The sequence below is a fragment of the Phlebotomus papatasi genome, chromosome 3 (genome assembly GCF_024763615.1).
Source record: "Phlebotomus papatasi isolate M1 chromosome 3, Ppap_2.1, whole genome shotgun sequence".
Taxonomy (NCBI): Eukaryota; Metazoa; Arthropoda; class Insecta; order Diptera; family Psychodidae; genus Phlebotomus; species Phlebotomus papatasi.
This window is the reverse complement of record NC_077224.1, coordinates 20,849,040-20,876,266: the sequence shown is the minus strand read 5'-3', so window position 1 is coordinate 20,876,266 and position 27,227 is coordinate 20,849,040. Positions and strand designations below refer to the sequence as shown.

Here is a 27,227-nt window from a genome sequence, read left to right as displayed (position 1 = left end):
AGTTGAAAAGGAGTCGTTGGAGGGTTTTTTGTTTGAATGGCAGACATGTTTTCTTCGAAGCGATGGCAGCGCCGCGTGGCGGAATTGTGGGTGAAGCAGTGGTGTAGCTGTCAAAATACCCTCAAAAGTGCGAAAGAAAAATTGTGTTGGGATCAGGAAAAAATGGAAATTACATCACAGACAAATGGTATAACGGCGACTACACGCAAAAAGGATGGCACAGAGATCAAGGAGAACCTATGGTGAGTGGTTTTGGGGTGAAATTGAGTCTGGGAGAGATGGTGCGTGGCAGAGAAATGATGGAATGACTCCCGTGAGAACGCCTATTTTGGTGTGCCCCATTGTCAAATGGCATTTCTTCGCACACACTCACCTAGGGCACCTCACTGCTCGTCACAATATGCTAATTAAAATTAATACGCGATCGTGCATTCCCCAACTACTTTGCATTTCTCATTAATCAGCCACTTTGGGCCACCAGCTGATGACATCACTTGAGGCACCAAAGTTTTTTTTTTCTTTTGTGACGCAAAGGAAAGCCTCCACGGGGAAGCTTCCCACCAATACACCCTTTCCACCCACACTATCAATCCCTCAGCACAGAAATATTCACTTCCGGGGCTCAGAATGGGGACAGAAAGTGGGTGAAAACAGGTGGTGTCACTCCCTCAAGCCAATACCATCGATTGCGATGACTCATCCTTTTGCCAAGAGGCAGGAAATTTTCCAAAGCATCTCATCCTTGTGTCTCTTTTGTCGCAGGTCCGAGATCCTGGGCGAAGTACAAAAGCAGGGCAGCACAAAGTTGCCATCCAATAAGTCGGTGCTCGTCGTGGGAGACAATGCGTCTGGGAAGACCAGCCTCATTGCCAAGCTTCAAGGTGTTGAGGATCCCAAGAAGGGCTCAGGACTTGAGTACGCCTACATAGATGTCCGTGATGAATACAGAGATGGTAAGTCTAATATTTCCTCAAACCCTTTAATCCCTTCGCATCCTTTGAAATTCTGTGTACTCCAAGAAAAACACACTCCCGAAAGATTAAGAAGAAAATCAAAGGAAAGGATTCTCTCTAACAATAAACCTTTCTGGGAAAATATTTTTATCTCTCTGAGGAGATTGTCGGAAACTAGGTCAAGTTACTAGAAATTGCAACAAAACCTCATAAAACTTTTTAAGAAGGCATCTTTGAACTGCATTAACCCTCAATGGCCCCGGAAAAAATCTCAGGATAAAATTAAAAATGAAAAAGGCAAATTTTTTCCTAAACATTATTTTTAGTACATGTCTGTTCTCATGTGATTCTGCTTTATCGACTATTCTTTACGTCCTGTCTCGATTGTTTTCTCCAGGCCTCGTCGTGTTCTAAAATGAGATAGTAAAGAATCTCAGCTAACCACCAAATAGTCATGACAGGAACCAACAATATTAAAAATCTATTATATTGAATGTTTGTAGTAATGGCTGACTATGTGCTTTTGCGTAATTGACTTTTCTTTGTATTGGTTCCTGTCTCGACTGTTGTTGGTTTTTGGAATACGCAGCAGCATGAGAACAATCATGTACTAAAAGAAAGTGTTCTATTCATGCTATTCCAATGAAAAATGAATATTTTTTTTAGCACTTAGCAATTTTCAAGTGCTTCTGCATTATCGATTTCTGTTGTGTTGGTCCCTGTTTCGACTATATTTTCTCGTCTGTCCTCGTCGTGTTCTAAAACCGTCAAACAGTCGTGACTGACACCAATATCCTAAGAAAAGTCGATTATGTAGATATGTAGAAGCACTTTAGAACAGTAAAATGCTAAACATGTTCATTTTTCATTATTTAAAAAATTATGACCAAATAATTTGAGGATTATCTCAAAATTAATGGCAAAGTTATCACTGTCAATTGAAATATTTCATATTATGTTCTACAAAAATCATTTTCACGACTAAAGCGCTTCTAGTGTTAGGGCTTTGACAGACCTGAGGATTAGCCGAGAGACGGCTTAGCATAATTATATTAGAAATAATGATCAAACTACATTCCCGTCATTTTCCACTAAGTCGTCTCTCGGCTTAAGTCGTAAGTGGGTCTAGGGCATTAGTCTGACGAACTTTTATGTTCTAAAATGCAGAGGAATTTGACAATAGAGTAGAACCCCGCTATAGGCCATCGCTCTATAGTCCACAATTTATCAACCGTTGATTTCAAAACACTGATTTTAAGTTAGGTTATGTTTTTTAGTACGCGACATGTAATGTTGTCATAATTATTTTAATATTTTTGGCAAACTTTATTGAGTAGTTCTGGTAATTGTAATCCATAAATGAAGAGAGCGACCTAGATCATCATAACCTAGAAATACAAAGAGCTAAATGCTAGTTTTTTTTTAGAAAATTACTCCGATTATCATAACGAGAAAAAAAACGCGTGATTCTTGTTTCTAGAAACGTGGTGCTTTTTGACCATTTGGGCATGATGAAGATCGAAACTCTACGATTTTAGTACGGTTCCTCTGATTCTTGGATGCATTTATGTGATTCTAGACCTAATTACGCCTTCTGAATAATTTTTTAAATGAGTGATTAAATATTTTCGCTTTTCTAAATGCGTTTTTATGTTTAAAGAAACGTGTTATGTTTTTTGATCGCATTTCCGAACAATTCTAAAAACGTTTTCGAAATTCTGGATGGGTTTTCGCATTTTTAAAAACGTTTCATGTGTTCTGAATGCATTTTTGGGCGATTCTGGAAATGGGTGCGATTTTCTGAATGCGTTATAGTGTTTCTAGAAACTTTCACTGTTTCTCTTGACAGCGTTTCTATGTTTCTAGAAACGTTTTCGTGTTTCTAGAAAAACTTACCTGTTTCTGGAAGCATTTGCGTATTTTCTAATGTTTTGTTCGCGTTTTAAGAAACATTTTCATGTTTCATAGATAATTTTCAATGATTTTATAAACTTTCTCTCATTTCTGGATTCGTTTTGGCATTTCTAAAACCATTCATATTTCTTGAATGCATTTTGAGTGATTCTGGAAGCGTTTCCGATTTTCTGTATACATTGTTGTGTTTCTAGATACTTTCAGTGTTTCTCTTGAAAGCGTTTTCATGTTACTAAAAACGTTTTTGTGGTTCTTGAAACATTTCCATGTTTCTTTAATGTATGTCTGGCTAAATCTAGAAACATTTCCTCACTAAATGCATTGTATTACTATTACTAACTACAATGACCCACCGCTCAGATCAGATCAAAAATTAGTGGTTAGTGAAATATTTTATTCTGTTAAACATTTCTAAATTGTTCGAAAATTACTTCAATCCATATTTGAAATAGCAAGATTGTTCATAACTCCTTAATTCTTCTTCAGCAAACATTCGCTCATATGCGGAAATACCGTTGAATCATTTCTAACAATGGTTTTTCAAGGTCAAATGTTGAAAAGTTCCTAGAGAGCGTATTTCTCAACCGAATGTTATCTTGTTAAAGCGCGCTGGAAAGGTCTTGGAATTTCTGATAACACTGAACCAATTCCAATTGATACTGAACCAGTAACAGACAAATTCATAACCGATAAGTAATTTTCGTCCGAAAATCAATTTTATTTCTCTGAAGCTATATTTTAATGGATCTTTTGAGTGATTTATAAATCCGTTCAAATTGGTTTTTGGACCGGTGAACGGTAAATGATGCGAAAGTACTTTCAAGAAAGTTATAAGTGCGAGAACTCAGTAAATCATGGGACGCTTTCCCACCCCCTTTATCCTAAAATTAATTAGATTACTCCTAAGGTATTTTGGGAAATCTTACTTTGAGAGAAGTCTGATACTAAAATCAAGAAAATTTACTCTAAAAATAAGGTGAATAAAGGATTACACAAGGATTTACATAAAAGTTTTTGTATATTTAATTTTTGAGTTCGAGCAGTAAAATTTCTTAAAATGTCCTGATTTTTAGCTCATTTTAGGAATCCTACTTGTAATTTTTTTTTTGAGAAATAGGTAAAATTTGCATATCTCAAGCATAAAACGGTTAATATTGTATATAAAAGATCCACAGTTTAAGTATAAAACGATCTAAAATGTGCGTAGAACACGCTCAGCTCAATAAAACGCTTAAGATTGCGCTTAAAAACACGCAAAACCTCATAAAACGTTTAAAATTGAGCTCAAAAATACGCACAGCTCAATCATAAAATGGTTAAGATCGAGATGAAAACACAAACAGCTGAACCATAAAACGGTGCATGTTTTCAGGAGAATCTTGGCCGTATCATGATTGATCTTTGCGTATTTTTAAGCGCATTCTTAACTGTTTTATGATTGAGCTGTGCGTGTTTTTAAGCGCAATCTGAACCGTTTTATGATTCAGCTGTGCGTGTTAACTCCCCAAAAGCTATGTTTTGTGGATACCAGTGGATGCTAATCCTTGTTCGTAGTGTGTCAGGAACTGACTTGGCTATGAACGAGCTTAGTCGTCTCTGGACTTTAGCCGTAAGTGTGTCTAGGGCATAACCCATTGGAATCGCTTCAGACTTGTCAGAAATTCCAAGATCTTTCTGACGAGTTCAAACACGATACTATAGTATCGTGTACCAATGAAGCGGTACCGCATATATGCGGCACAGAAATACGTTCTCTAGGACATTTTTAAACTTTGACTTTGAAAACCCGTTATAGACCACAATTTTTGACCGATCTTAATGAAAATTTGGGAAAATATTCTTCAATTAACGCCAAATGAAATAAATATAATTCTGATTACATTAAAAATGGTTGAAAAAAATAGGTTTCGGCCGTCTTAGCCCCACTGTGGATTTTTTTTAATAGTCTTCTAAAATAACGAGTTTAAAATTAGTTTGACGGTAAATTTTTATTATAACACTCTTTAATGGCGTCTACTAAGTATTCAAACTTGCTATTCTTCAGTTTAAACTTGAAAAAATTGCCTTTTGGGTTTACTAGGCATTATTCTTTATCGAAAAAGTGATGACAAGCCAAAGACTTAAGTGATTCTAGAAGATATTTTTGAATAGTTGAGAAAAGCATCAATCGATATTAGGTGAGATTCTTAACAATCTCACCTACTATAATCCTAACAAAATTTCATGTCGTCCGATCGACCTCAAAGTTGGCCAAAATGTGTTTCAGCACTTCCTGATCACAAATATATATGTGGCTAATTTACGTTCCCGGCCGGCCGGCCGGCCGCTCTTTGGAGCTTAATAGCTCCTAAACTAAAAGAGATATCGACTTGCGGTTTTCGGCAAAGGTTATATATCGGGTGAAAATTGCAACTTGGTGCATTGACCCCCCACCCCCCACCCCTCCTTCCGCCATTTTGAAGACCCCCCTTTTTTTGTTTTCCCAATAGCTCCGCCCCTGTGGCATCGAGCGGGCTCAAATTTTAGTATGTTATAGCTGGGCCTTAGAGCTTTCCATCAATACCAAACTTAAGGTCCCCCGACCCCCCTGACCCGAGCTATAAGGGTCCAAAGAAAAATTCTTAAAATGGCCATAACTCCGGTTCTAATTGTCAGAATTTAAAAAGTGAGGGCTTTTTGGAAAGCTCTCATGAAATGCCACTTCCCCTTCTAACATCAGAAGTTCATAAAACCACCGCTAGGGGCGCTATTATTAAAAAGAAAATTTTTAAATCTTATAAGTTAAATAACTCAAAAATTCCATTGTGCATCGGGCTGAAAATTTAGTATGTTGTAGCCGTTGATTATACCTATCAAACAAAAAAAACCTTAAGTCGATCCATAACCCCTGACCCGAGCTATAAGGGGTCAAAGTTCGAACATTGACCGGCCTCTATCTCCGGTTCTAATTAACATAGCGACCTAAATTTTACCTTTTTGGTTTCGTCTCGATGAGCACTTTCAGATGGAAGTTCAAAAAGTCACCACAGGTGGCGCTGTGATAGCGTCAAAATTCATCGAAATTCAAAGTCACTTTTCTCAAAAACGGCATTGTGCAAGTTAATCAAATTTTAGTATGTTGTAGTCCAGTCTAGGACGTTTCCAAAATGGTGCAAATGTGCGCTGTGGTTAAAACAGAACCGGAGATATGAGGGGTCAAAGTTCACGAAATTCAAAAAATCATATCTCCGGTTCTATATGACCGATTTTGATGAATGAGGGCTTAAACGAAAGATCTCACCAAATGCTACAACTTTCTAGAATATTTGAACTTCGTGGGACCAACACCAGGGGCGCCACAGTCGAAAAACCAATTTCAATATCACATAACTTCAATTATCTCGACTGTCGCTGAACCGATTTTGATGATTACTTCAACATAATTGCAGAGGACATTTGTCTCTACATTTCGTCCATACATCATTTTCCGCTCAGACTACGCTATCACTCCGATTTTGCCGTTTAAGTGTGAAAAAATTGATTTTTCCCATAATAACGCTTTGAAATCACTCAGATGCCAATTTGACTGCCTCTACTCCACAAAGACACTTAAAATATGGTTTTAAATGGAAAGTCCCACAAAATACAACAATTCTTTGATATAGTTGAAGTTCAACAAATGACTACTTGGGGAACTCTGGATGAAAAAACGAGTTAAGAAACAAAAAACCTTACTTATCTTGACTTCTGAGTAATTGATGAGATCATGTTCTATGGGAAAATTATAGAGAACATTCTGGTCTACATTTCACCCATATATTACTTTTGTGCCAGTTCATCCAAATTCTTGATATTTTGGTTTAAATACAAAATTTGTATAATTTCACGAATTTGATTCAAGATAACTGAATGGCGTCTCCCAACTTCAGCTCCAAATCGAATTTGCGTGCACTCCGAGTTAGCTCACGTTAAGAATCTCACCTACATAAGCCGGTTAGGATTATCTGTCCCTTTCGAAATGAATTTGTGGCAATTGTAATAACTGCTTGCCATTTGGACATATGAGGGTTGTGTGTCCAATGTTTTTCCAATGGTTTTGACATTGCAATAGTTGCACAAGATGTAGAACACCTTCCAATGCCATGTTAATCTTCCGCAAGGAATCTGAATATTTGAAATGTTTTGCTTTGTCAGACTTGACACGATTGGGAGTTTGGGTACTGGATGGTGATCCAGGTCATACAAATCTCCTCAAATTCGCTCTCAATGAATCGAGCTACGCACACACTTTGGTCATGCTCACTGTGTCCATGAATACACCGTGGTCGTGGCTGGAGCAGCTGCAGCACTGGCTCAAGATTCTGGCTGAGCATGTGGATAAGCTGAAGCTGGAGACGGAGGAGCGTCAGGCGGCCCGGCAGAAACTCGTCACGGCCTGGCAGACGTACTGCGAGGCTGGTGATGACTTAGATCCGGGATCGCCTATGAAGAGGAGCACAAGGCTTTCGTCGGCAGATGATGAATTAGACGCGTTACCACTGCCCGAAGGGGCGCTCACCACAAACCTGGGCCTCGACATTGTAGTCGTTGTGACAAAGGTACACCCGGTAGACCGCATTCACTTTTTAGTTTGAAAAGGAAATTTGAGGTTTTTTTTTCTTTGATTGTGTTTTCCACAAAGACTGACTACATGAGCACCCTGGAAAAGGAGTTTGACTATCGGGATGAGCACTTTGACTTTATGCAGCAGTGGATAAGGAGATTCTGTCTGGCGCATGGCGCCTCATTGTTCTACACAAGTGTTAAAGAAGACAAAAACTGTGATCTACTTTATAAATATTTAACGCATCGAATTTACGATCTGCCGTTTCGAACACCAGCTCTTGTCGTTGAGAAAGATGCTGTTCTCATGTGAGTCTCTCCCACGATCTACTTTTTTTTTTGTTTTTAATGGCTTCGGCACACCTTTTAGATCAGGAAAATTTCATGAAGTCGAAATTCAAAACCATTTCTTTTTCACATATTGTGCATATGACTGTCTCATTTTTTCGCATACCAAATTCGATTGAGCTAAATTGAATTTGGAGTGATGTTTAAGAGAAGAAGAAGAGTGCGAGAGAATGAGATAGACATATGCAAAACATATGAGAAAGAAAGGGATCCGAAATTTGACTTCATGAAATTTTCTTGATCTAAAAGGTGTGCCGAAGCCATAAAAAACAAATTTCAATGCAAATAAACTAAATTAAAATTGTTTCCCGGCAGTCCTGCTGGCTGGGACAACATGAAGAAAATAAGTATCCTGTACGAGAATATGCAGACTTGCAAACCTGATGATTACTACACGGATATCGTTGTTCCTCCTCCACAGCGGAAGGTAAGACAAAAAAATCTTATTTCACTCATTTTTTTTCTCTCTGATAGACTAAACTTCCAATTCATGCGGAGATAATAATTGTCTATCTGCCTTGACCTAAAAAAAAACATTTTTTTCTAAATATTTGTTTTACAAAGAAGAGCAATTGCAAAGGAAAGAAAAAAAAATTGTCTCAGTAAATTGCAGAAATTAGAAATAAATGCGTGAAATGTGAATAATTTAACTGAGATCTCTCTAATGAATGGCTTTTGATGAAATCACAGATTGGTTTTTTTTTCATTCAACTGTTACAACCATTTAAATCCCATAAATCTGTTTTTTTATGAGATACGCACGAATGGTGTAAAGAGGATGATGCGACAGACACTAATTTTGACCCAGTGAAAGTTTATCAATAAAATACACACAAATGTGACGAAGATGATTGAGTACGATGTGACCTATTTGAAACTTACAAGGGTCACACATTTAGATTAAAGTTAATTAAATTATTTTGAGGTCTTTTTTATCGCTTTTCTGCAATGAAATTGAGCTGCAAAAGTGATTGCCAAAGTGTGGCCTTTTAAAGTAAATTGCAATGTAAAATAAATAAAATTGTTCAATCGCGCTACACTTGAATCAATTTTATCTGTTGATTCTCTCAAATATTGGAATTTTCTTGAAATAACTGTCGCAATTTTCAATAGACCTCAAGATTTTCTTTTAAAATGCGTGGCAAAGCGTTCCTGATTTTGCGAAGTGGTCGAACTCGTACTTCGATGCTATACCTCAAAAGTACTTTCGCATCATTTACCGTTTACCGATTTCAAAACGGATTTTTAAAAGTAATAGAATTGATTTTCAGACGAAAATTAATTATCGGTTCATTACCGATTCACAACCGATTTGAACCGATTTTAAAATCATTCAAAAAATTGCCCAAAATACACCTCAGAAGTAATATAATTAAATTTAGAATAAAAATTAGTTATCAGTTTTGAACCGGTTCAGAACCGATTGGAACCACTACAGTTTCATCAGAAATTTCAAGGCCTTTCCAAAGTGGCCAAACGTGATACTATTCTAATGAAAAATACCATATTTAGAGCTTTTTTAACCCATTACCTTGAAAAAAAAACGTTTCCAGGAATAGGATAATAGGTAGAAATTTCCGTGTGCCAGTAGTGCAAGCAAAGCGAATAAAATTTGATACTTAAAAAGGAATGTTCGAACACCGTGAATTAGTTTTTCGCATGATCTATTGGTGCTTACTGGTCTACTAGAGATCAAATTGATTTATAAATCACAAAAGCATTTGTAAATCAAAAAATCGGTACTTAACGGATGAAGACCGATGCATCTGGGTTCGAAATTACAATACCTTTTCAAAAAATCCAATTTCAACTAAATCGGTTAAAAAATAAGCCATCCAAAGTGGTTGACCTTTGACCTTCAATAATTCAAAATGGCGAATTTTCCGGTTATAGGTATGTTTGGACTAAATGTTCGCCTGGATCACCTCTAAAGTATATCAGAAAATCATTGAAAAAGCTTGGGCCAATTTTGAGGAAAATCAAAAAAACATGGTTTTTAAGGGTTGGGGGCGATAGGGGAAAAAGGGAAAAAGACCGTCGGAGATTATGTCCACTTATGGGGGGGGGAGGTCATCGAAGACCGGAAGTCGATATCTCTTACCGTTTGATATCTAGCTCAGGAAAAAACAAAAGGTCAAGAAAAAAATTATTCAAAAATCGGTACTGAACCCACTCAAAACCGATGAAGACCGATGCAACCGGATTCGAAATTTCAATACCTGTCCAAAAAATCCAAATTTAACCAAATCGGTTGAAAAATGAGCCTTCCAAAGTGGTTGAGCTTTGACCTTCAATAATTCAAAATGGCGAATTTTCCGGTCATAGGTATGTTTGGGCGAAATGTTCGTCTAGACTATCTCTAAAACATATCAGAAAATCATTGAAAAAGCTTGGGCCAATTTGAGAAAAACCGAAAAAACATGGTTTTGGAGAGGAAAGAGCGGGAAGAAAAGTCTAGAGATACTGTTTTTTTATTGGGTGTCATCGAAGACTGAAAGTCGATATCTCTTACCGTTTAAGCTCCAGGACGGTGACAAGTTGAAAAACAAGACGATTATGTAACTGCTCTTTCTTTGAATTCGAGCAGTAAAATAAATGCAATGTGAGGAGGGCTTTCGTACTCAAAAATATCGAGAAGGAGAAATGGGCCGTCTTTGGGATGGAAGGGTGAAATGTACGCTAAGATAATAGACTCTAAATCATATCTAAGACTGAAAGGAAGAAATGGTTTTATTATCTTCTCCTCCAAAACACTTTTTTTTAGACATATCGTCGGTTGCGGCTACCTCTGTCGTATCTGCATTTGTTTTGTATCTGTATTTGAAGCAACTACAATACAGACGTCCCCTCTAGCGTGAAATGCTGACATAAAAGAAATGCAGATACGACAGAGGTAGCCGCAACCGACGATATCTCAAGAAATAAACTGTTTATTCCTTTCAGTCTCAAATACTTTTCAGAGATTATGGCTCCTGTTATTGCCAGACAGGCCATTTTTTGAAGTCGTTGTAGTGCCCGCGCTGAATTTTTTAATTCGACTCTCTGGTACCATATCACAGCTCCATAAGAAATTATTGTCCTAACGATTGCTTTGTACATCTTTAATACGATTTTCGGCGAAAGACCCTAAGTCTTGCCGAAAAGTCGTCGACAACTGAAAAGGGATCTAGTGGCCGCATTAATTCGGTTTTCCAGATGTCCCTTCCAGGATAGTCTGTGATCAAGTAAAATACCAAGGTATTTAACTTCCTTGTGAAGGACAAGTTCCTGTTCAAGTAGCTTGGGTAATTTGAATCCTTCCAGTTTTGTTTTTCTCGTAAAAATGGTTAGTGCGGTTTTACCAGGGTTAACTGACAGACCGCGAGACTTACACCACCTTTCAACGATATACAGTGCGTTTTGCATAAGATCACACATTAATTTCACCAGTAGGCTATCAACAACCGTAGACCAGAGCAAAGGAGATAGCACTCCACCCTGTGGGCAGCCGCTGCTAACGGCCGCAGTTAATAAGCGCTGGCAACCTCCGTTCCGACCACGCGTTGCCTTACCAAACTAGTTATGAATCTTTCTAGGGTTTCTAGGGTATGGCCCAGACCGAAGTCTTTCATTGCCTTGTGAAGAATATTAGAGTTTAGCTTATCAAAGGCACCCTCAATGTCCAGAAAGGGAACTAGTACCATTTTTTTGTGTCTCTTAAACCATAAACGACACCAAGAGTTAGGTCTTACATGACCTTTAATTCTACGATAACCTCTTAAAACTTCTTAAAATAAGAGAAACGGGTTACATTTCAAAATGGATGCGTTTCTATTGTTGAACTGATTTGAACTTCAGAATTAAAAGTTTTCAAAGCTTTTGAAGTCAGGACTTACATAATGTGCAATTTTAGGATAACCTCTTAAAAATAAGAAAATCAAGTTGAATATCCGTGGATGCGTTTCTTTCTCGAATTGAATTGACTGAATGGGATTTTAGAATTGAAACTTTTCGAATTGAACTTTTGAGGTTAGGATATACAACCTTTAATTCTACGATAACCTCTTAAAGCTTTTTAAAATAAAAGAAACAGGTTAAATTTCAAAATGGATGCGTTTCTATTGTTGAACTGAATTGAACTTCAGAATTAAAGGTTTTCGAAGATCAATGTTTTTGAAGTCAGGTCTTACATAACATTCCTGTGGGGTGATCCAAACCACCCCCCATTTGTATGTTTGTCCGTTGTCCCCTGCCCCTTGTGGAGCAGAAGATTTGATGTCGGCAAGTCCGCTTGCCATTGACGTGGTCCGTTTCTGAGCAAGACATACTTAATTTTTTTAAGCCTCGACACGATTAATAATAATAAAAACATAACCTTCAATTTTAGAATAACCTCTTAAAAATAAGAAAATCAAGTTGAATATCTGTGGATGCGTTTTTTTCTCAAATTGAATTGACTAATTAGAATTTCAGAATTGAAATTTTTTGAATTGAAAACTTTTGAGGTTAGGATACATAACTTTTAATTCTAAGATAAGCTTTTAAAGCTCTTAAAAATAAGAGAAGCAAGCAAAATTTCAATGGATTCGTTTTTATTGCTGATCTGAATTGAACTTCAGGATTAAAGGTTTTCGAAGTTGAAAATTTTTGGAGTCAGGTTGTACATAACCTTCAATTTTAGGATAACCGGGATAACCTCTTAAAAATAACAAAATGAAGTTGAATATCCGCGATGCGTTTTTTTTCTCGAAATGAATTGACTGAATGGAATTTCGGAATTGGAACTTTTCGAACTGAAATTTTGAGGTTAGGATATACATAATCTTAAATTTTAGGATAACCTCTTATAGATCTCTTAAAAATAAGAGAAACAGGTTAAATTTGAATGGATGCGTTTTTATTGTTGCAGACTGCAACAAATCGGGAAACTGAGGTGCATCCGGAAGATGAACAGACATTCTTAGCGCGTCAGCAGCAACTTCTGCTTCAGGGACAAGCACCAACACGAGGAGAGTCTCCAATGCGATCGCAACCGGGTGCTAAAGTATCCCCGCGAACGCCAATTTCCGGTAGTCAAGGATCGCCCAATAAGAAGGTAAGTTCGAAAAGGTGGGGGGGCTTTAGGGGATTGGAGATTGGGGTATAATGGGGTTGTGTTTTTTTTGTCTGTGGCAGATTGATGCCAAACTGACGCCAGGGACGCCTGGTGGGGAGGGAGTCTTGGCGAATTTCTTCAATTCACTGCTTAATAAGAAATCTGGGACTCCCGGGGGTCCCACTGGTGATGTGAGTGGGAGCCCGAGGAGTCCGGGAGTTGGGGGTATTGCGAGACAGCCGCCAAATGGCTTGGAAGAGGGTGCTGGGGAGAAGATGAGTGTGAGGACGGATGCTGCAGCGGAACTCGATAGACTTACGAGGAGTGTCGTGAGTAAAAAGGAGGCAGAATATGCGGCGCAGAGTGATTGTTGAAGGAGTGAAAGGGGAATGATAAAAAAAGGTGGGATATGAACATTTTTAACAACTGCAACATTCTGATATTCCAAAAAAAGAAAAGGTTAAGAGATTTAGAGAGGAACAGAGTCACACAGAATGTCTTCGGAATGAGAGAGAGAGAGAGGAAGGATCCTCTGGGTTTAAGTTTCCTTTTTTTATAATGCATTGTCCTTCCCGGAAAATCTCTTTTTTTTTTGGTACTGTACTCGTCCTCGGTTTCTAATTTAATTATCTCTGTGCAATTTATCCCTGCCCTCGAATTAAATAATTCCCAGTCCATGGAAGGTCCTTCCACAAAAAATAAAATGTCCTTAGCAAGTGTTTATTTTTTTTTGTCTGTATAGAAATGAATAAATTCTTAAGAGAAAGAGCCATTTCCCAGCGGAAAGAGATTGAGATGATAAGGAGGGCGATGTCTTTTGTATAGATAAACTTAATGAAGATAAAAAGAACTCGTAGATGAGCGAATACTTGAGAGGAGTTATTAAAATAATAAAAAAAAAGAAAATATAATTATAAAGTGCTGCTAAAAAAGTATTTATTTTGAGTAATTACTATAAATAAAAAATATTTTGAGAGAGAAAGTTGAGAGAGAGAGAGAGGAAATTTAACATGATTTTACAATTTAATGTTAGATGAGAGATAAATTTAATTTATTTTTTACTATTTTTTATTTCTCCATCTGTTCAACAAAATAATTAAAAAAAAGTCATTTGTAAATCCTTTTTAGCCATTCATGAGTCTCCCAAAAAAATCATTTCAATCATTTTGATTATACATTTTCCTCCCGGATAAAAAACTATTTCAGAAAAGAAAAGAACCAAAATTGCACACTAAATTTTTGCACAATTCTTCGACATTAAAAAATTGTCTTCGACTAATAAGACAATTTTAAAAAAATTCTAATAGAGGAATAACAATTTCCATGGTGGAAAATTTAAAAAAAAAAGTTTTTGTAACATTTTTTCGAGAAAAGAGATGGAAAAAATATTGATACTCTTCCCAAGACAAGAATAATTAACAGAAAAAAAAAGAATATTTATAATATTTGTGCTTTGGTGATTTTTTTGGCGGAAAAATCACCGTGAAAATTTAATGTAATATAGCAAATTGAAAATAAAAGAGAACCAACTCAATTTTTTTGGGGATTTTCTTCCTACGAAAAGGAATGCTAGGTTTCCTTCAAGAGAAACGTCTCTTTTTCTTCTTAGATTCCTCCAGATTTTTCCTGTCACTTAAAGCAAGATTTATTTTATAAAGTTACAGATTATTGCATTATAGAGCTATCACATTGAGAAATTAAATTTTTTAATAATTTTGCAGTTCTTTCTGATTCTTCAAATATTTTTAGTACACCGAGTATTCGCTTCAATTGTACTAAATTGTGCAGAATATGGTTTTTTCTGGATGTTCTTGAAATTTAGTACAAACGTCCAACACGGCACAGTATTTTTAACCCCGTAAAAAAACTTTAAAAATGTTCTATTTTTCAGTATTTTACGTTATTTGATTCTAATTCCAAAATACGATTCAAAATTCTTGTAATATTTAGTACAAGCATGTAGTAAATTTCATGTGCTAAATTCTTGAGGACTTTCGATGCTTTATAAAGGAGCGTTTCTAATTTAATTCATTAATTTCTTCAGTTTATAATATTTCAAATTCATAAAATGCGTTTTGTTCTAAAAATGAAGTGGCATTTGTCAGAAGAAAATGAGATTATCTTCGGATTTAGCTTGAATACAAGATCTACCTGTAGTTGCATAATTCTAAAAATTACAAATTTTAATCACGATTCGAAGCTGCTGAAACATTTAGCACAAGCATGTACTAAAATGTAAAAAAAAGCATTTAAGATTTAACTCAGAACCGAATTTATCCAAGACTATTTAAAAAATAATTAAACAATTTGTGTTACAAACTAGATTCTTTCTAATTCGTCAAATATTTTTAGTACTTACCGAGTATTTGCTTCAATTGTACTAAATTGTGCAGAACATATTTTTTCTGGATGTTCTTGAAATTTAGGAGAAACATCCAACACGATACAGTATCTTTTACCCCGTAAAAAATAACATTAAATAATGTTCCACATTTCAATATTTTACGTTGTTTCTAATTCTAAAATACGATTAAGAATTCTTGTAATTTTTAGCACAAGCATGTACTAAATTTCATGTTTTAAGTACTTAAGGACTTTCAATGCTTTATAAAGGAGCGTTTCTAATTTAATTCATTGATTTCTTTAGTTTATAATATTTCAAATTCATAAAATGCGTTTTGTTCTAAAAATGAAGTGACATTTGTCAGAAGATCAGATTAGTTTCGGATTTAGCATGAATACAAGATCTACCTGTAGTTGGGTATTTTCAAAAGCTGCAAATTTTAATCACGATTCGAAACTGTTGAAACATTTAGCACAAGCATGTACTAAAATGTAAAAAAAACATTTAGGATTTAATTCAGAAATGGATTTATTCAAGACTATTTTAAATATAATTAAACAATTTGTGTTACAAACTAGAACGATATTTGTCGCAAAGCTGGTAGTCTGTACATAAAAAGATTGTTGAAACTTTTAGTACATGCTTTCACTAATAAAATGCGTGTTCATGCGAAATGTTTCAGCAATTTTTTTTATTAAAAAGAGCATTAGAAATTTAATATTCGTAACCGGATTTAATTTAAAACACTTATACAAAATGATACATTTTTTTTCTAAAAACTGGAGCGACATTTATCGCAAAAAGATCAGCGTAGTCTCGGATTTACTAAGAATAAAAAGTACCGTATGTAGCTAAAAATTGGAATTTTTCAATACGATTCAAAACCGTTGGAACATTTAGCACATGCCTGTACAAAAATGCAAGGTCAAAATATTTCGAAAATTTTAATTATTAAAGGAAACTTTTAAAATTAAACTTCGACAGATTTTATTATAAAGCATTAAGAATATATAAAATGATACAATTTTTTTGCCGCAAAAAGGTTAATAGACAAATGGACGAGATCTGTAAAGATGTATCGTGTCGTTAGTCTCGGATTTAGTATGAATAAAAGACACTATCTGCAACTAAAAATTTGCAACAATTTACAGATATTTATTACGATTTAAAATTGCTGAAACATTTAGCACGTGCATGTACTAATAAAATGCACGTGAAAAATGTTACAACAAATTTTATTGTTTTGTATAAAAAAAAATGGTAAAAATGTAAATTTTATTTATGGTCGATTTAGTACATGCCAGTGCTAAATTTCAGACAAATGTTACAAGTTTTTTTCCAGTTTTTTTTTACTTCAAGTGAGAAGCTAAATGTATACCTGAAGAGAAGAAAATTATAGATATTCCCGATTTAGTACAGCCATGTACTAAATATGCAGTAAATCAATCTGTCTCAGCAGAGGTCAGATTAATAGAATACATTTAAATTTATTAATAATTTCAAGAAATACCATACAACGTTGATTTAACATTCACAACAACAATTATTGCAAGATTTAATTATTTTTGGTTGCTCCCTATTTTAGCTTCGGTTTAATAGGCTTTCAGAAAGCATTCCCTAATACTCTGAATGAATAACCTTTTCCCCGAAAGCTTCATCTATTTGTTCTTTTGAGAATGGTGTTGCAGGACGATTTATTTCAGCTTTGTGAATCTCCTTGATAACTTCCTGATCTGATTCAAAAGACTCCTTTTGTGGATGACAATCCTTGACTTTTCCCTAAAACCAAGAAATCCCCTGAAATTCTCCTTTTCTACCTTACCAAAAAAACTTACTTTCCCGTCACCTTCTTGGTCGAGATACCCAAAAATCTTCGCCAGATCATTTGGATCTGCATCCTTGTGCTTTTCCTGGAGTTTCTCCAGAGCTTCAGCGTCCGTCATCATTTGACCATCCATCAGAATCACCGTTGAATGTCTTCTTTTGGGTCCATCATACAATTCTTTCAGCGTTTGCTTGTTCAAGCTCCGCAAGCTGATAGACTTTCTCGGAATTTCCCCGTCGGATGTTGCCCCAGTGATTCCAAACTCTGCACTTGCTCCTCTATCCGGTTGCATAGAATTGGGATGGTAGGAAGTTGTCTCTGAGACATCTTCCGAATAGACTCCCTCTGCGCGTCTCTTCCTCCTCAGCAGGATACTTTTGCACTTGCGTGTGCAACCGCCTACCCATTCGGAAACCAGAGCAGCCACTGCCAAGAGGAAGCCTATTCCCAGCAGCAGGAACATGCCCTCTGTGTCTGCGAGAGTCAAGCCTCTCTCCTCGACAGCGGCTGTTGCTAGCTTCCCGGGAATCACTTGCAAGTAGCGCCCAGTGCTAGTGCGCTGCATTGTCCAGGACACCTCATTTTCTATCTTGCTCATTAGGCCACTTTGTTGAATCCTCAAGATGGCGTCGTTGAAGGGATCGGTGTAGACTGAATCTTTGGGCATTGCTAGGCCTGTGTAGAAGAGTCCGAAACAGTCGTCACTAAGGTGAAGTCCTGATCTCTTTCCCATTGTGCTACAAGGTACACAATAGACTTTGAAATTGTCGTTCGGAACTAGCAGTTCAATCAGTGAAATCTACGTTAATTTCTCAAAAAAAAACGTTAGGTTCGTTACTGAAATTGTTAAAATAAACAACCATTTTGAAAAAACCATTACGTCGTTTCATGTAATCTACGGCTGAAAATAATAGAAATAACTAATTTTTCTTCAAATATTTCTGTTTGATTGCAGAAAATACCCGGTAGAAATACGTTTTTGTAAAACCCGAAGAATCATTGAGATCTTGAAAAGCTTCGCGAATTCCAAGAAAGTTTCGAAAGCTCTAAGAAACCTGGTATACGCGAGAAAATTTTAAAAGAAACTTTGAAAGTTCCGCGAAAGCCCGTAAACCCAAAAAAGCTTAAAATCTTCGCGAAAACCGAAGACAAGACAGCTTCGAAAACTTCCAAAGCCGAAAAATCTAACAAAACGTCAAAAGCTCCGTGAAAGACTATAAATCCGAGAAATAATAGACACATCTCGGCTAATTGAAAATCTTTACAATTTCCATAAGCGCCGGTTCAAGCTAATCACATCCAGGACAGAGCTTATTGTTCCTTAGTGACCTCAGGAAGAAGCTGGAGCATTTAAAATGCTTCCCAAAATTCCGAAAACCCGATAAAACCAAGAGAGTTTTGAAAGCTTTGTTAAACCCCAGAAGCCCGAAAAATATTTGAAATATTCGCAAAATCCTAGAAGCTCAAGAAAGCTTCAAAAGCTTCGCGAAATCCAGGAAACATAAGAAAATATTAAAAGCTTTGTGAAAACCGAGAAGAAGAAATCCTAGAAAACATCAGAAGTTTCTCGAAACCCGGGGAACCTAATTAAACTTTTAAAAGCTTTGCGAAAACCGAAAATACCAAGAAAACTTTGAAAGCTTCGCGATACACGTGGAATCCAAGAAAACTTGCTTCGTGAAAGCCGAGAAACCCAAGAAAACATCAGCTTCGCGAAACCTGGGGAACCTAATTAAACTTTGAAAGCTTTGCGAAAAGCGAGAATACAAAGAAAACTTTGAAAGCTTCGCGATACACGATGGATGCAAGAGAACTTGCGTAGCGAAAACCGAGAAACTCAAGAAAACATCAGAAGCTTCGCGAAACCCGGGGAGAATAAAAAGAAAATTTTGAAAGCTTCTCGATACACGATGGATCCAAGAAAACTTGCTTCGCGAAAGCCTAGAAATCCTAGAAAACATCAAAAGCTTCACGAAACCCGGGGAACCTAATTAACTTTTAAAAGCTTTGCGAAAAGTGAGAATACCAAGAAAACTTTGAAGGCTTCGCGATACACATGGAATCCAAGGAAACTTGCTTCGCGAAAGCCGAGAAACCCAAAAAAGCATTAGAAGCTTCTCGAAACCCGGGGAACCTAATTAAACTTTTAAAAGCTTTGCGAAAGCGAGAAGTCAAAGAAAACTTTGAAAGCTTCACGATACACGTGAAATCCAAGAAAACTTGCTTCGCGAAAGCCTAGAAACCCAAGAAAACATCATAAGCTTCGCGAAACCTGGGGAACCTAAGTGAACTTTGAAAGCCTTGCGAAAACCGAGACTACAAAGAAAGCTTTGAAAGCTTCATGATACACGTGGAATCCAAGAAAACTTGCTTTGCGAAAGTCGAGAAACCCAAGAAAACATCAGAAGCTTCGCAAAATCCGGGGAAGCTAAGCGAACTTTGAAAGCTTCCAGTAAGCCGAGAAACCCAAAAATACTTTGAAAGCTTGTGAAACCTGAAAAACCTGAAAAGATTTACCTAGAACAAGATACCCAAGAAACAAAAACTTACTCATCTGTGTAATTGGACTGGACAATGTACTCCAGTTCAGCTCTTGAACCTAGGAAAGCGTATGACCAGAAGAAGGCTTTCGTGACGTTATTGAGTCCCTCAGGGACATCCTTGACGAATTCTAGGTCCTTGATTAGCCTAGCTGTGTCTTTGTGAGTTGAATTTGCAAACCAATATTCCCATCCTCCCTTCTCCAGCGTGCCAAATCTATAGAATCCACTGAGGAGTTGGTCAATACTGTCCACAGTGGATGGAAAGATCGGAAGTGTCACGAAGGCAATGATAGAACCCGTGTAGCAGGATGTTATGATAATTGTGAAGACCCAGTACCATCCAATAAGCATTCTCGTTGAGTTTTTCTTACTGGTGCTCCAGGAGTACTTGCCGGTGAAGGTGAAGCAATTTGTGAAGGTACCAAAGACGTACCAGAACATATTTTCAACCTCTCCGGCATTGCCTATCAAGTGACTCAGGGTCAGGCGATCAGAGAAAGCCAGGGGGAAGATTGCGACCAAATAGGTGGCTGTTAGAGCTATCCAGACGGGATACTGGAAAGGGCCCATGATGGCTCGGTATCTCGGTAGAGCTTTGGACATGAGAGTTACATAAACGGCACAGTCTCGGGAGTGTCCAAAAGTCATTTCTACATCTTCCAGTCTCTTGGTGGTCACATAGGCTCCTGCTACGCCAATATCTGCCGATCCATGAGCTACCTGAAAGACCTAAACTGGCAAACCAACCAGCCATGTCTCATAAATCCACATAGGCTTACCTCCTGAACAACCCCATCCCCAGAACTCAGTTCTTGGCTCCGTGGTTCCATGATTTCGTACGTGAAGTTGAGCTTTGACTTCATGATGTTCAGCATTCTCAGTTCAACTCCCTCCCAAGCGATATTCACATTCCCTACACCATCGGTCGACTTTCTCTTGAACACAAAAGGCGGTTGATGGGCAGCTGCCACGAGGAAACGATGTCCGGAGAATCCTTTCCTGAATTTCGATGGGAAAAGATTTACATGCGGTCGGGTTAGTCTGTCCTTGATCCAAGAAGTTAGGACAACGGGCTTATTGGCGCCCAAACCGTCGGAGTAGAGTTTGTGGGTGTACAGGACAAATGGTCTCTGCTTGGTGATGTCCACGGTATAGGACTCGCCAATCACGAGAAGATTGATGATATCTCGTGAAAGCGGGGATGAGAGGAATTCCTGCAGCTTCCACTGCGTCGAACGAGGAATCACAACGACTCTGGAGCGGATTTGAGGACCCAGGACCTTGTGAAAAGAAGGTAGGACTTTCCAATATTTATGTGATTGATTTCCTATCTTAAGAGAATATTTAAGAAAAAAGCGCTACCAAGAGCCGCTAGGTAATAATGGAGTCAAAATTACTTCAGATTTAAGTAGCGATTAGGTAATACTGAGGTAAGTGGTTCATAACATGCTAATAAAACAGGGGAATTCATTGAGAGAGGGAAAGATCCAGGGAAATTCTGAGAAGGCAATTCGCTTAATGTCACAAGTTTGTCTCTACATTCAGACTTTCAATAATTTTCAGACTTTCAATAATGAAAATTCAAAAGTGAAATACGTGGTAACATTGGTAACAATAAGGTAAAAATTACGTCGTGTTGAAATCAGGGGGGTCACATTAGCTCTGAAAAATGCGACCGATTTCAGTGGAAATTTTTCCCTGTTTTCGTACACATTTCACGAAATATCTCCAAAACTACGTAGGTTGCCAATTTGGGGTTTTCGGTTGCCTCTTCGTTATTAAATTTGCTTTTATTTTGTATTAGTATTTTTTACTAATTCATTCTACAATGACAGAAAACAGCTATTAAACTCAAAAGATTTTTCGGCTCGCTAGAAACACATGGGAAACATAGGAAATATCATGGGTTGAAATAATATTCTCAGTCAGAAATCACGTATACAACAGGCTTACGTATTTATGACTTCTTTATTACCACATGAAAAATACCTCATTTTCTTATGTCCCAATGAAGTAAATTTTAGGTAATGATAATAAATTTTCCCTTATGATGTAATAATTACGGAATATTTATGTCAGGGGGGTAACTACGTATTTTTCCTATATGGACTTTCATAAAAGAGAATGAAGGCACTGCTGAAAAAGAGAGAGACTCTGGAAGACATATCGACCGTCTCACTCTCTGTAAGGTATTGGAAAATTGTTTTATTTTATCTCAATTATCAATTTTAAAAGCAAAGATTGTGAAAAGTTAGTTAATTGAAAGTACAAATCCAACTATAAAATGCTGTGTAATACAATAATTTCAGCAGAAAGTGTGGAAAACTTATGATGAAATTGTTGTCCCGTAAGTGAAAAATTTTTGTATAGAAGTGTTTGGGGATTTTTTCCCAAAGAGTTTTGAGCAGTATAATAAATGTCCATCGAAAGTGGCTTTTTTAAGCTTTCCAAAAAGGTGTATCTTATGGTATCCCCAGAAATTAAAACAGGATTATGACAATTTTTTTATGTGAATCGAGATGAAAAGTGTAACTCAGCGAAAGTTATTACTTGAAGACAAAGTGTTACCCAATTCAAATCGAAGTACACTACTCGAAAAATGCCTTGTTTTAAAAAAATGTTCAAATTGCTAAATGAACTGATATTCTCTTTATAAACTGGCTGGAATAATTAAAACTTAAGACTGTAGAAAAGAAACAACATTATTATACGGGCTTTACATATCTTAGTTCAATGCAAATTTAAAATCGGTGACTTATTTGGTATAGATCTCATTTTTTCAGGGCACTGGGAAAATTAGGTGAGATTCTTAACAATCTCACCTACTATAATCCTAACAAAATTTCATGTCGTCCGATCGACCTCAAATTTGGCCAAAATGTGTTTCGCCACTTCCTGATTCCGAATATATATGTGGCTAAGTTACGTTCCCGGCCGGCCGGCCGGCCGCTCTTTGGAGCTTAATAGCTCCTAAACTAAAAAAGATATCGACTTGCGGTTTTCGGCAAAGGTTATATATCGGGTGAAAATTGCAACTTGGTGCATAGACCCCCCACCCCCCACCCCTCCTTCCGCCATTTTGAAGACCCCCCTTTTTTTGTTTTCTCAATAGCTCCGTCCCTATCGCATTCAGCGGACTCAAATTTTAGTATGTTATAGCTGGGCCTTAGAGCTTTCCATCAATACCAAACTTAAGGTCCCCCGACCCCCCTGACCCGAGCTATAAGGGTCCAAAAAAAATTTCTTAAAATGGGCATAACTCCGGTTCTAATTGTCAGAATTTAAAAAGTGAGGGCTTTTTGGAAAGCTCTCGTGAAATGCCACTTCCCCTTCTAACATCGCAAGTTCATAAAACCACCGCTAGGGGCGCTTTTTTTAAAAAGAAAATTTTTAAATCTTAAAAGTTAAATAACTCAAAAATTCCATTGTGCATCGGGCTGAAAATTTAGTATGTTGTAGCCGTTGATTATACCTATCAAACAAAAAAAACCTTAAGTCGATCCATAACCCCTGACCCGAGCTATAAGGGGTCAAAGTTCGAACATTGACCGGCCTCTATCTCCGGTTCTAATTAACATAGCGACCTAAATTTTACCTTTTTGGTTTCGTCTCAATGAGCACTTTCAGATGGAAGTTCAAAAAGTCACCATAGGTGGCGCTGTGATAGCGTCAAAATTCATCGAAATTCAAAGTCACTTTTCTCAAAAACGGCATTGTGCAAGTTAATGAAATTTTAGTATGTTGTAGTCCAGTCTAGGACGTTTCCAAAATGGTGCGTATGCGCGCTGTGGTTTCAATAGAACCGGAGATATGAGGGGTCAAAGTTCACGAAATTCAAAAAATCATATCTCCGGTTCTATGTGACCGATTTTGATGAATGAGGGCTTAAACGAAAGATCTCACCAAATGCTACAACTTTCTAGAATATTTGAACTTCGTGGGACCAACACCAGGGGCGCCACAGTCGAAAAACCAATTTCAATATCACATAACCTCAATTATCTCGACTGTCGCTGAACCGATTTTGATGATTACTGCGACATAACTGTAGAGGACATTTGTCTCTACATTTCATCCATACATCATTTTCCGCTCAGACTACGCTATCACTCCGATTTTGCCGTTTAAGTGTGAAAAAATTGATTTTTCCAATAATAACGCTTTGAAATCACTCAGATGCCAATTTGACTGCTTCTACTCCACCAAGACACTTAAAATAAGGTTTTAAATGGAAAGTCTCACAAAATACAACAATTCTTTGATATAGTTGAAGTTCAACAAATGACTACTTGGGGCACTCTGGGTGAAAAAACGAGTTAAGAAACAAAAAACCTCGATTATCTTGGCTTCTGAGTAATCGATGAGTTCAAGTTCTACGGCAAAATTATAGAGAACATTCTGGTCTACATTTCACCCATATAACACTTTTCTGTCAGTTCATCAAAATCCTTGATATTTTGGTTTAAATACAAAATTTGTATAATTTCACGAATTTGATTCAAGATAACTGAATGGCGTCTCCCAACTTCAGCTCCAAATCGAATTTGCATGCACTCCGAGTTAGCTCACGTTAAGAATCTCACCTACATAAGCCGGTTAGGATTATCTGTCCCTTTTTTAATGTAATTATACTTCAAATAAGTTAGAAAATTGCAAGAATGAGACCAAATGAGAAGTCACAGCTACCCCCTTGATTTATGTACTGGGATTCTTTTCTAGTTCAATCAAGTTAAAATGTATTAATGACGTTTTTTATAAGGCTTTCACGTCACTTGGTAAACTTTGTGATACTTGGGTTTGTTCCTCATAGAAAGAAATAAAAAGTAATTTAGCTGTTATTAAATTCTAAAAACATGTGCCTATTTTTTATTTTCCCTTAATATTTTCTGAATTTTATCATACTCCGTGAGACAATTTCATGGTTTTTTGATCAAAAAGAGGTGGCAAAGCGTCCCAGGCTTTGCGAAATGCTCGAACTCGTGACTTAGATGCTATACCTCAAAAGTACTTTCGCATCATTTACCATTCACTGGTACTCAATCAACCGATTTGAATCGGTTCATAAATCACTCAATAGATTCCACAAAATAGTTTGAAGAGTAATAAAAATTATATTCCAATAAAAATTACTTATCGGTAAATAATCGGTTCATTACCGGTTCAAAACCGATTTATAAGTCACTCAAAATATTTCCCAGAATACACCTCAGGCAGGGGCCTCTCGACGTTCCATTTTTCCTTACGTTTTTGCATAAATGCACTGAAGATTATTGGCAAGTTTTTTCCTAAAGAGAATTGACTTATCAGTCTGATATATTTCGAAATCGTGCATTAAAAGCTATCTAAAAATATATATTCATAATGTTCGCCAATATTATAAAAGAACTACGAGCAAATTTGTTTAAGTCGCGGTACAATAGCTGCAAAATTTTTACAAGGAAAATTGAAAAACAGCTTCACTTTTTATTAGGCTTGATGGGTCCCTGTCTCAGGAGTAATTTAATTGAGTTTCGTATAAAGATTATTTATCGATTATGAACCGATTCAAAACCGATTGGAGCCGGTTCAGTTTTGTCGTAAATTCACTTGATAAATGCGCTCTCTTTTAAACCTTTGAGGAATGCTTTAACAGTATTTTCGTCTACGGACGAAATATCCGCCTGGGTAATTTTTAAAACATATCCAAAAATGAAAAAAATCGCACGACACGTTTCCGAGCAATTTAAAAAAATACATGGTTTTGGAGTGGAAGGGGAGGGGTGGGGGAAAAATGAGGGGCATATTGACGATCCTTGGGTCGAATTATGGGGGGCTCCCCCGAAGGTCCCAAGTCGCTATCTCACACCGTTTAGCCTCTAGAGTTGGCGACAGTCGGACGGAAAGACGGACAAACAGCGTGACAACGCTTCTCAGAAATCGTCTGAAACGTGAAGATTTGTTGACAAAAGTGGTCTCCGGGGGGTGAAAAAGTCGAGGGATTATAATACTGCTCTCTCCGTAGAGTTCGAGTAGTAAAAAGCGGTGGCAAAACGTCCTAACTTTACAGAATGCTCAAACTCATCAAACCAAGTTCTCCGTGAATTGTTTTCCCCGTGGTTTTTTTGTTCATAAAAGTTTGCTTCTGTTTTCCTTTCCGTTTTGTTTTAGTAAAAGAAAAAATAGGAAAAAAACTCTTGGACAATACAGACTTATGGCTGGGTCACTGAAGATTGAAAGTCGATATTTCTTACCGTTTCGCCTCTAGATCGAAGAAATACGATCTATAAAAATTGTCGTGGAATATAAATCATTTATGGGTACTTTACCGATTTATTGCCAATGGAAGTGAGTTGAAAAATTCAAGACCTTTCCAAAAAATCCAAATTTAAGCAAGTTGGTTGAAAAAGGCCCAGCAAAGTGGTTTAACTCTGCCCTTCGAAAATTCCATGTGGAAAATTTTTTCGGTCACAAATTGTTCACCCAAAATACCCAAAAAAACACGGTTTTGGTGGGGAAGTACGGGGTGGGAAAAGAGGGCTGGGGGTCGCCTAAGACTGTAAGTTAAATCTCTCACCGTATAGGCTACAGAACGCTAACAAATTGCGAACACTTTGTTATATATTGCGATCTCTTCGAGTTTAAGCAGTAGTATCTTTGCTCATCAATGGGGCTCTTGCAAAATTATTCTGGATTTGGACATCGTTTTTCCCAGAGTATCCATATTTCCTTTGAGTACCCAGAACCCATAGAATTCCAAAGGATACGAAAGAGTTAAGAAAATCGCACAACTTATGATTTTTCAACCAAAATTTAAGCAAGCAACAAAACATATTTCACATTTCAAAAAAAAGTTACTTCCTCATAGTTTTTTGAGCCTCCTCCTCATGGTTTCAGTCCTTACCTTCCTGGTCATCATTGCATCCGATAGAAAGAGAATAAAACTGCGACACTTTGAATCTAAACTCGGTAAAAGGAGCTCAGGCTTTTCCAAAGAATAATTTCCATCGATGCGCCCATGAATGAAGGTCACAGGAAAATTCTCAAAGAGCTTCTGCAGGATGATACTATCTGAATTCTGGACGAATCTATCGTAGAGGATAACTGGGATGCAGGCATTGAGGTATTGAGTAGTTATTTTGTACAGAAGAGTGATAAGAGCTGGGGTCTGATCAAACGCAGCGGAAGTTGTATTGAAATTCCTATGCCAAACTTCCTCTCGCGTTTTAGGATTTCCCCGAAAAGTCGGATCCACGAAGCGTTTTTGTACGGTTCTCGGGATGGTGCCATTTCTAGGACAATGAATTGGAGGCAATTCCAGGACACTAACTACGTTTAGTGAGACACTGAGCACTAGAAGAACTCCCGCGAATTTTAGTTTCATTTTTCACAGAGGACTGGAAGTGGTTGAATGTTTGGCTTTGCTTTTATATCCTGATGGAGGTGGTGGCTAAATCAATAGGTTGAGTTATTGCTCTTCCAGCCATAAAATGAAGAGATTAAATATTCAGAAATGTTATGATTGAACACCTGCAGGATCGAATAGGGAAAAGGGGGGTAGATTGAATCGGTTTTTGAAGAGATAATCAATTTGTCTTAAATTGCGTTAACATATGAAGGTATTACCTTGCATAGGGGAAAGCGCGCTACCTTCGGACGACTCAAGTTT

General features: G+C 37.1%; 2 protein-coding genes across 2 annotated transcripts; one reads left to right on the top strand and one right to left on the bottom strand.

The window, feature by feature from the left end:
• Nucleotides 1-72: 72 nt before the first annotated feature.
• LOC129806866 (cytoplasmic dynein 1 light intermediate chain 1) lies at nt 73-14,404 on the top strand. The gene is made up of 7 exons (XM_055855674.1): nt 73-242; nt 763-953; nt 7,041-7,444; nt 7,528-7,757; nt 8,112-8,223; nt 12,685-12,870; nt 12,951-14,404. The coding sequence occupies exons 1-7, from the start codon at nt 163-165 to the stop codon at nt 13,242-13,244; spliced, it is 1,497 nt and encodes a 498-aa protein (XP_055711649.1). The 5' UTR covers nt 73-162; the 3' UTR covers nt 13,245-14,404.
• Nucleotides 14,405-16,831: 2,427 nt separating this feature from the next.
• On the bottom strand, nt 16,832-26,942 carry LOC129805210 (ionotropic receptor 21a). Its single transcript, XM_055852980.1, has 5 exons — nt 26,463-26,942; nt 20,362-20,862; nt 19,590-20,302; nt 17,050-17,776; nt 16,832-16,993 (listed from the first exon to the last, which is right to left on the bottom strand). The coding sequence occupies exons 1-5, from the start codon at nt 26,940-26,942 to the stop codon at nt 16,832-16,834; spliced, it is 2,583 nt and encodes an 860-aa protein (XP_055708955.1).
• Nucleotides 26,943-27,227: the final 285 nt, after the last annotated feature.

Coding starts and splice junctions, on each gene's coding strand:
- LOC129806866 (XM_055855674.1), top strand. CDS start 163: ATGGAAATTACATCACAGACAAATGGTATAACGGCGACTACACGCAAA. Junction 7,445..7,527: donor TTGTAGTCGTTGTGACAAAG/GTACACCCGGTA, acceptor TTTTCCACAAAG/ACTGACTACATGAGCACCCT. Junction 7,758..8,111: donor GAGAAAGATGCTGTTCTCAT/GTGAGTCTCTCC, acceptor GTTTCCCGGCAG/TCCTGCTGGCTGGGACAACA.
- LOC129805210 (XM_055852980.1), bottom strand. CDS start 26,942: ATGAAACTAAAATTCGCGGGAGTTCTTCTAGTGCTCAGTGTCTCACTA. Junction 20,863..26,462: donor ATGCAATGATGACCAGGAAG/GTAAGGACTGAA, acceptor TCTTTTCACAAG/GTCCTGGGTCCTCAAATCCG. Junction 16,994..17,049: donor ACCAAGAAGGTGACGGGAAA/GTAAGTTTTTTT, acceptor TCTTGGTTTTAG/GGAAAAGTCAAGGATTGTCA.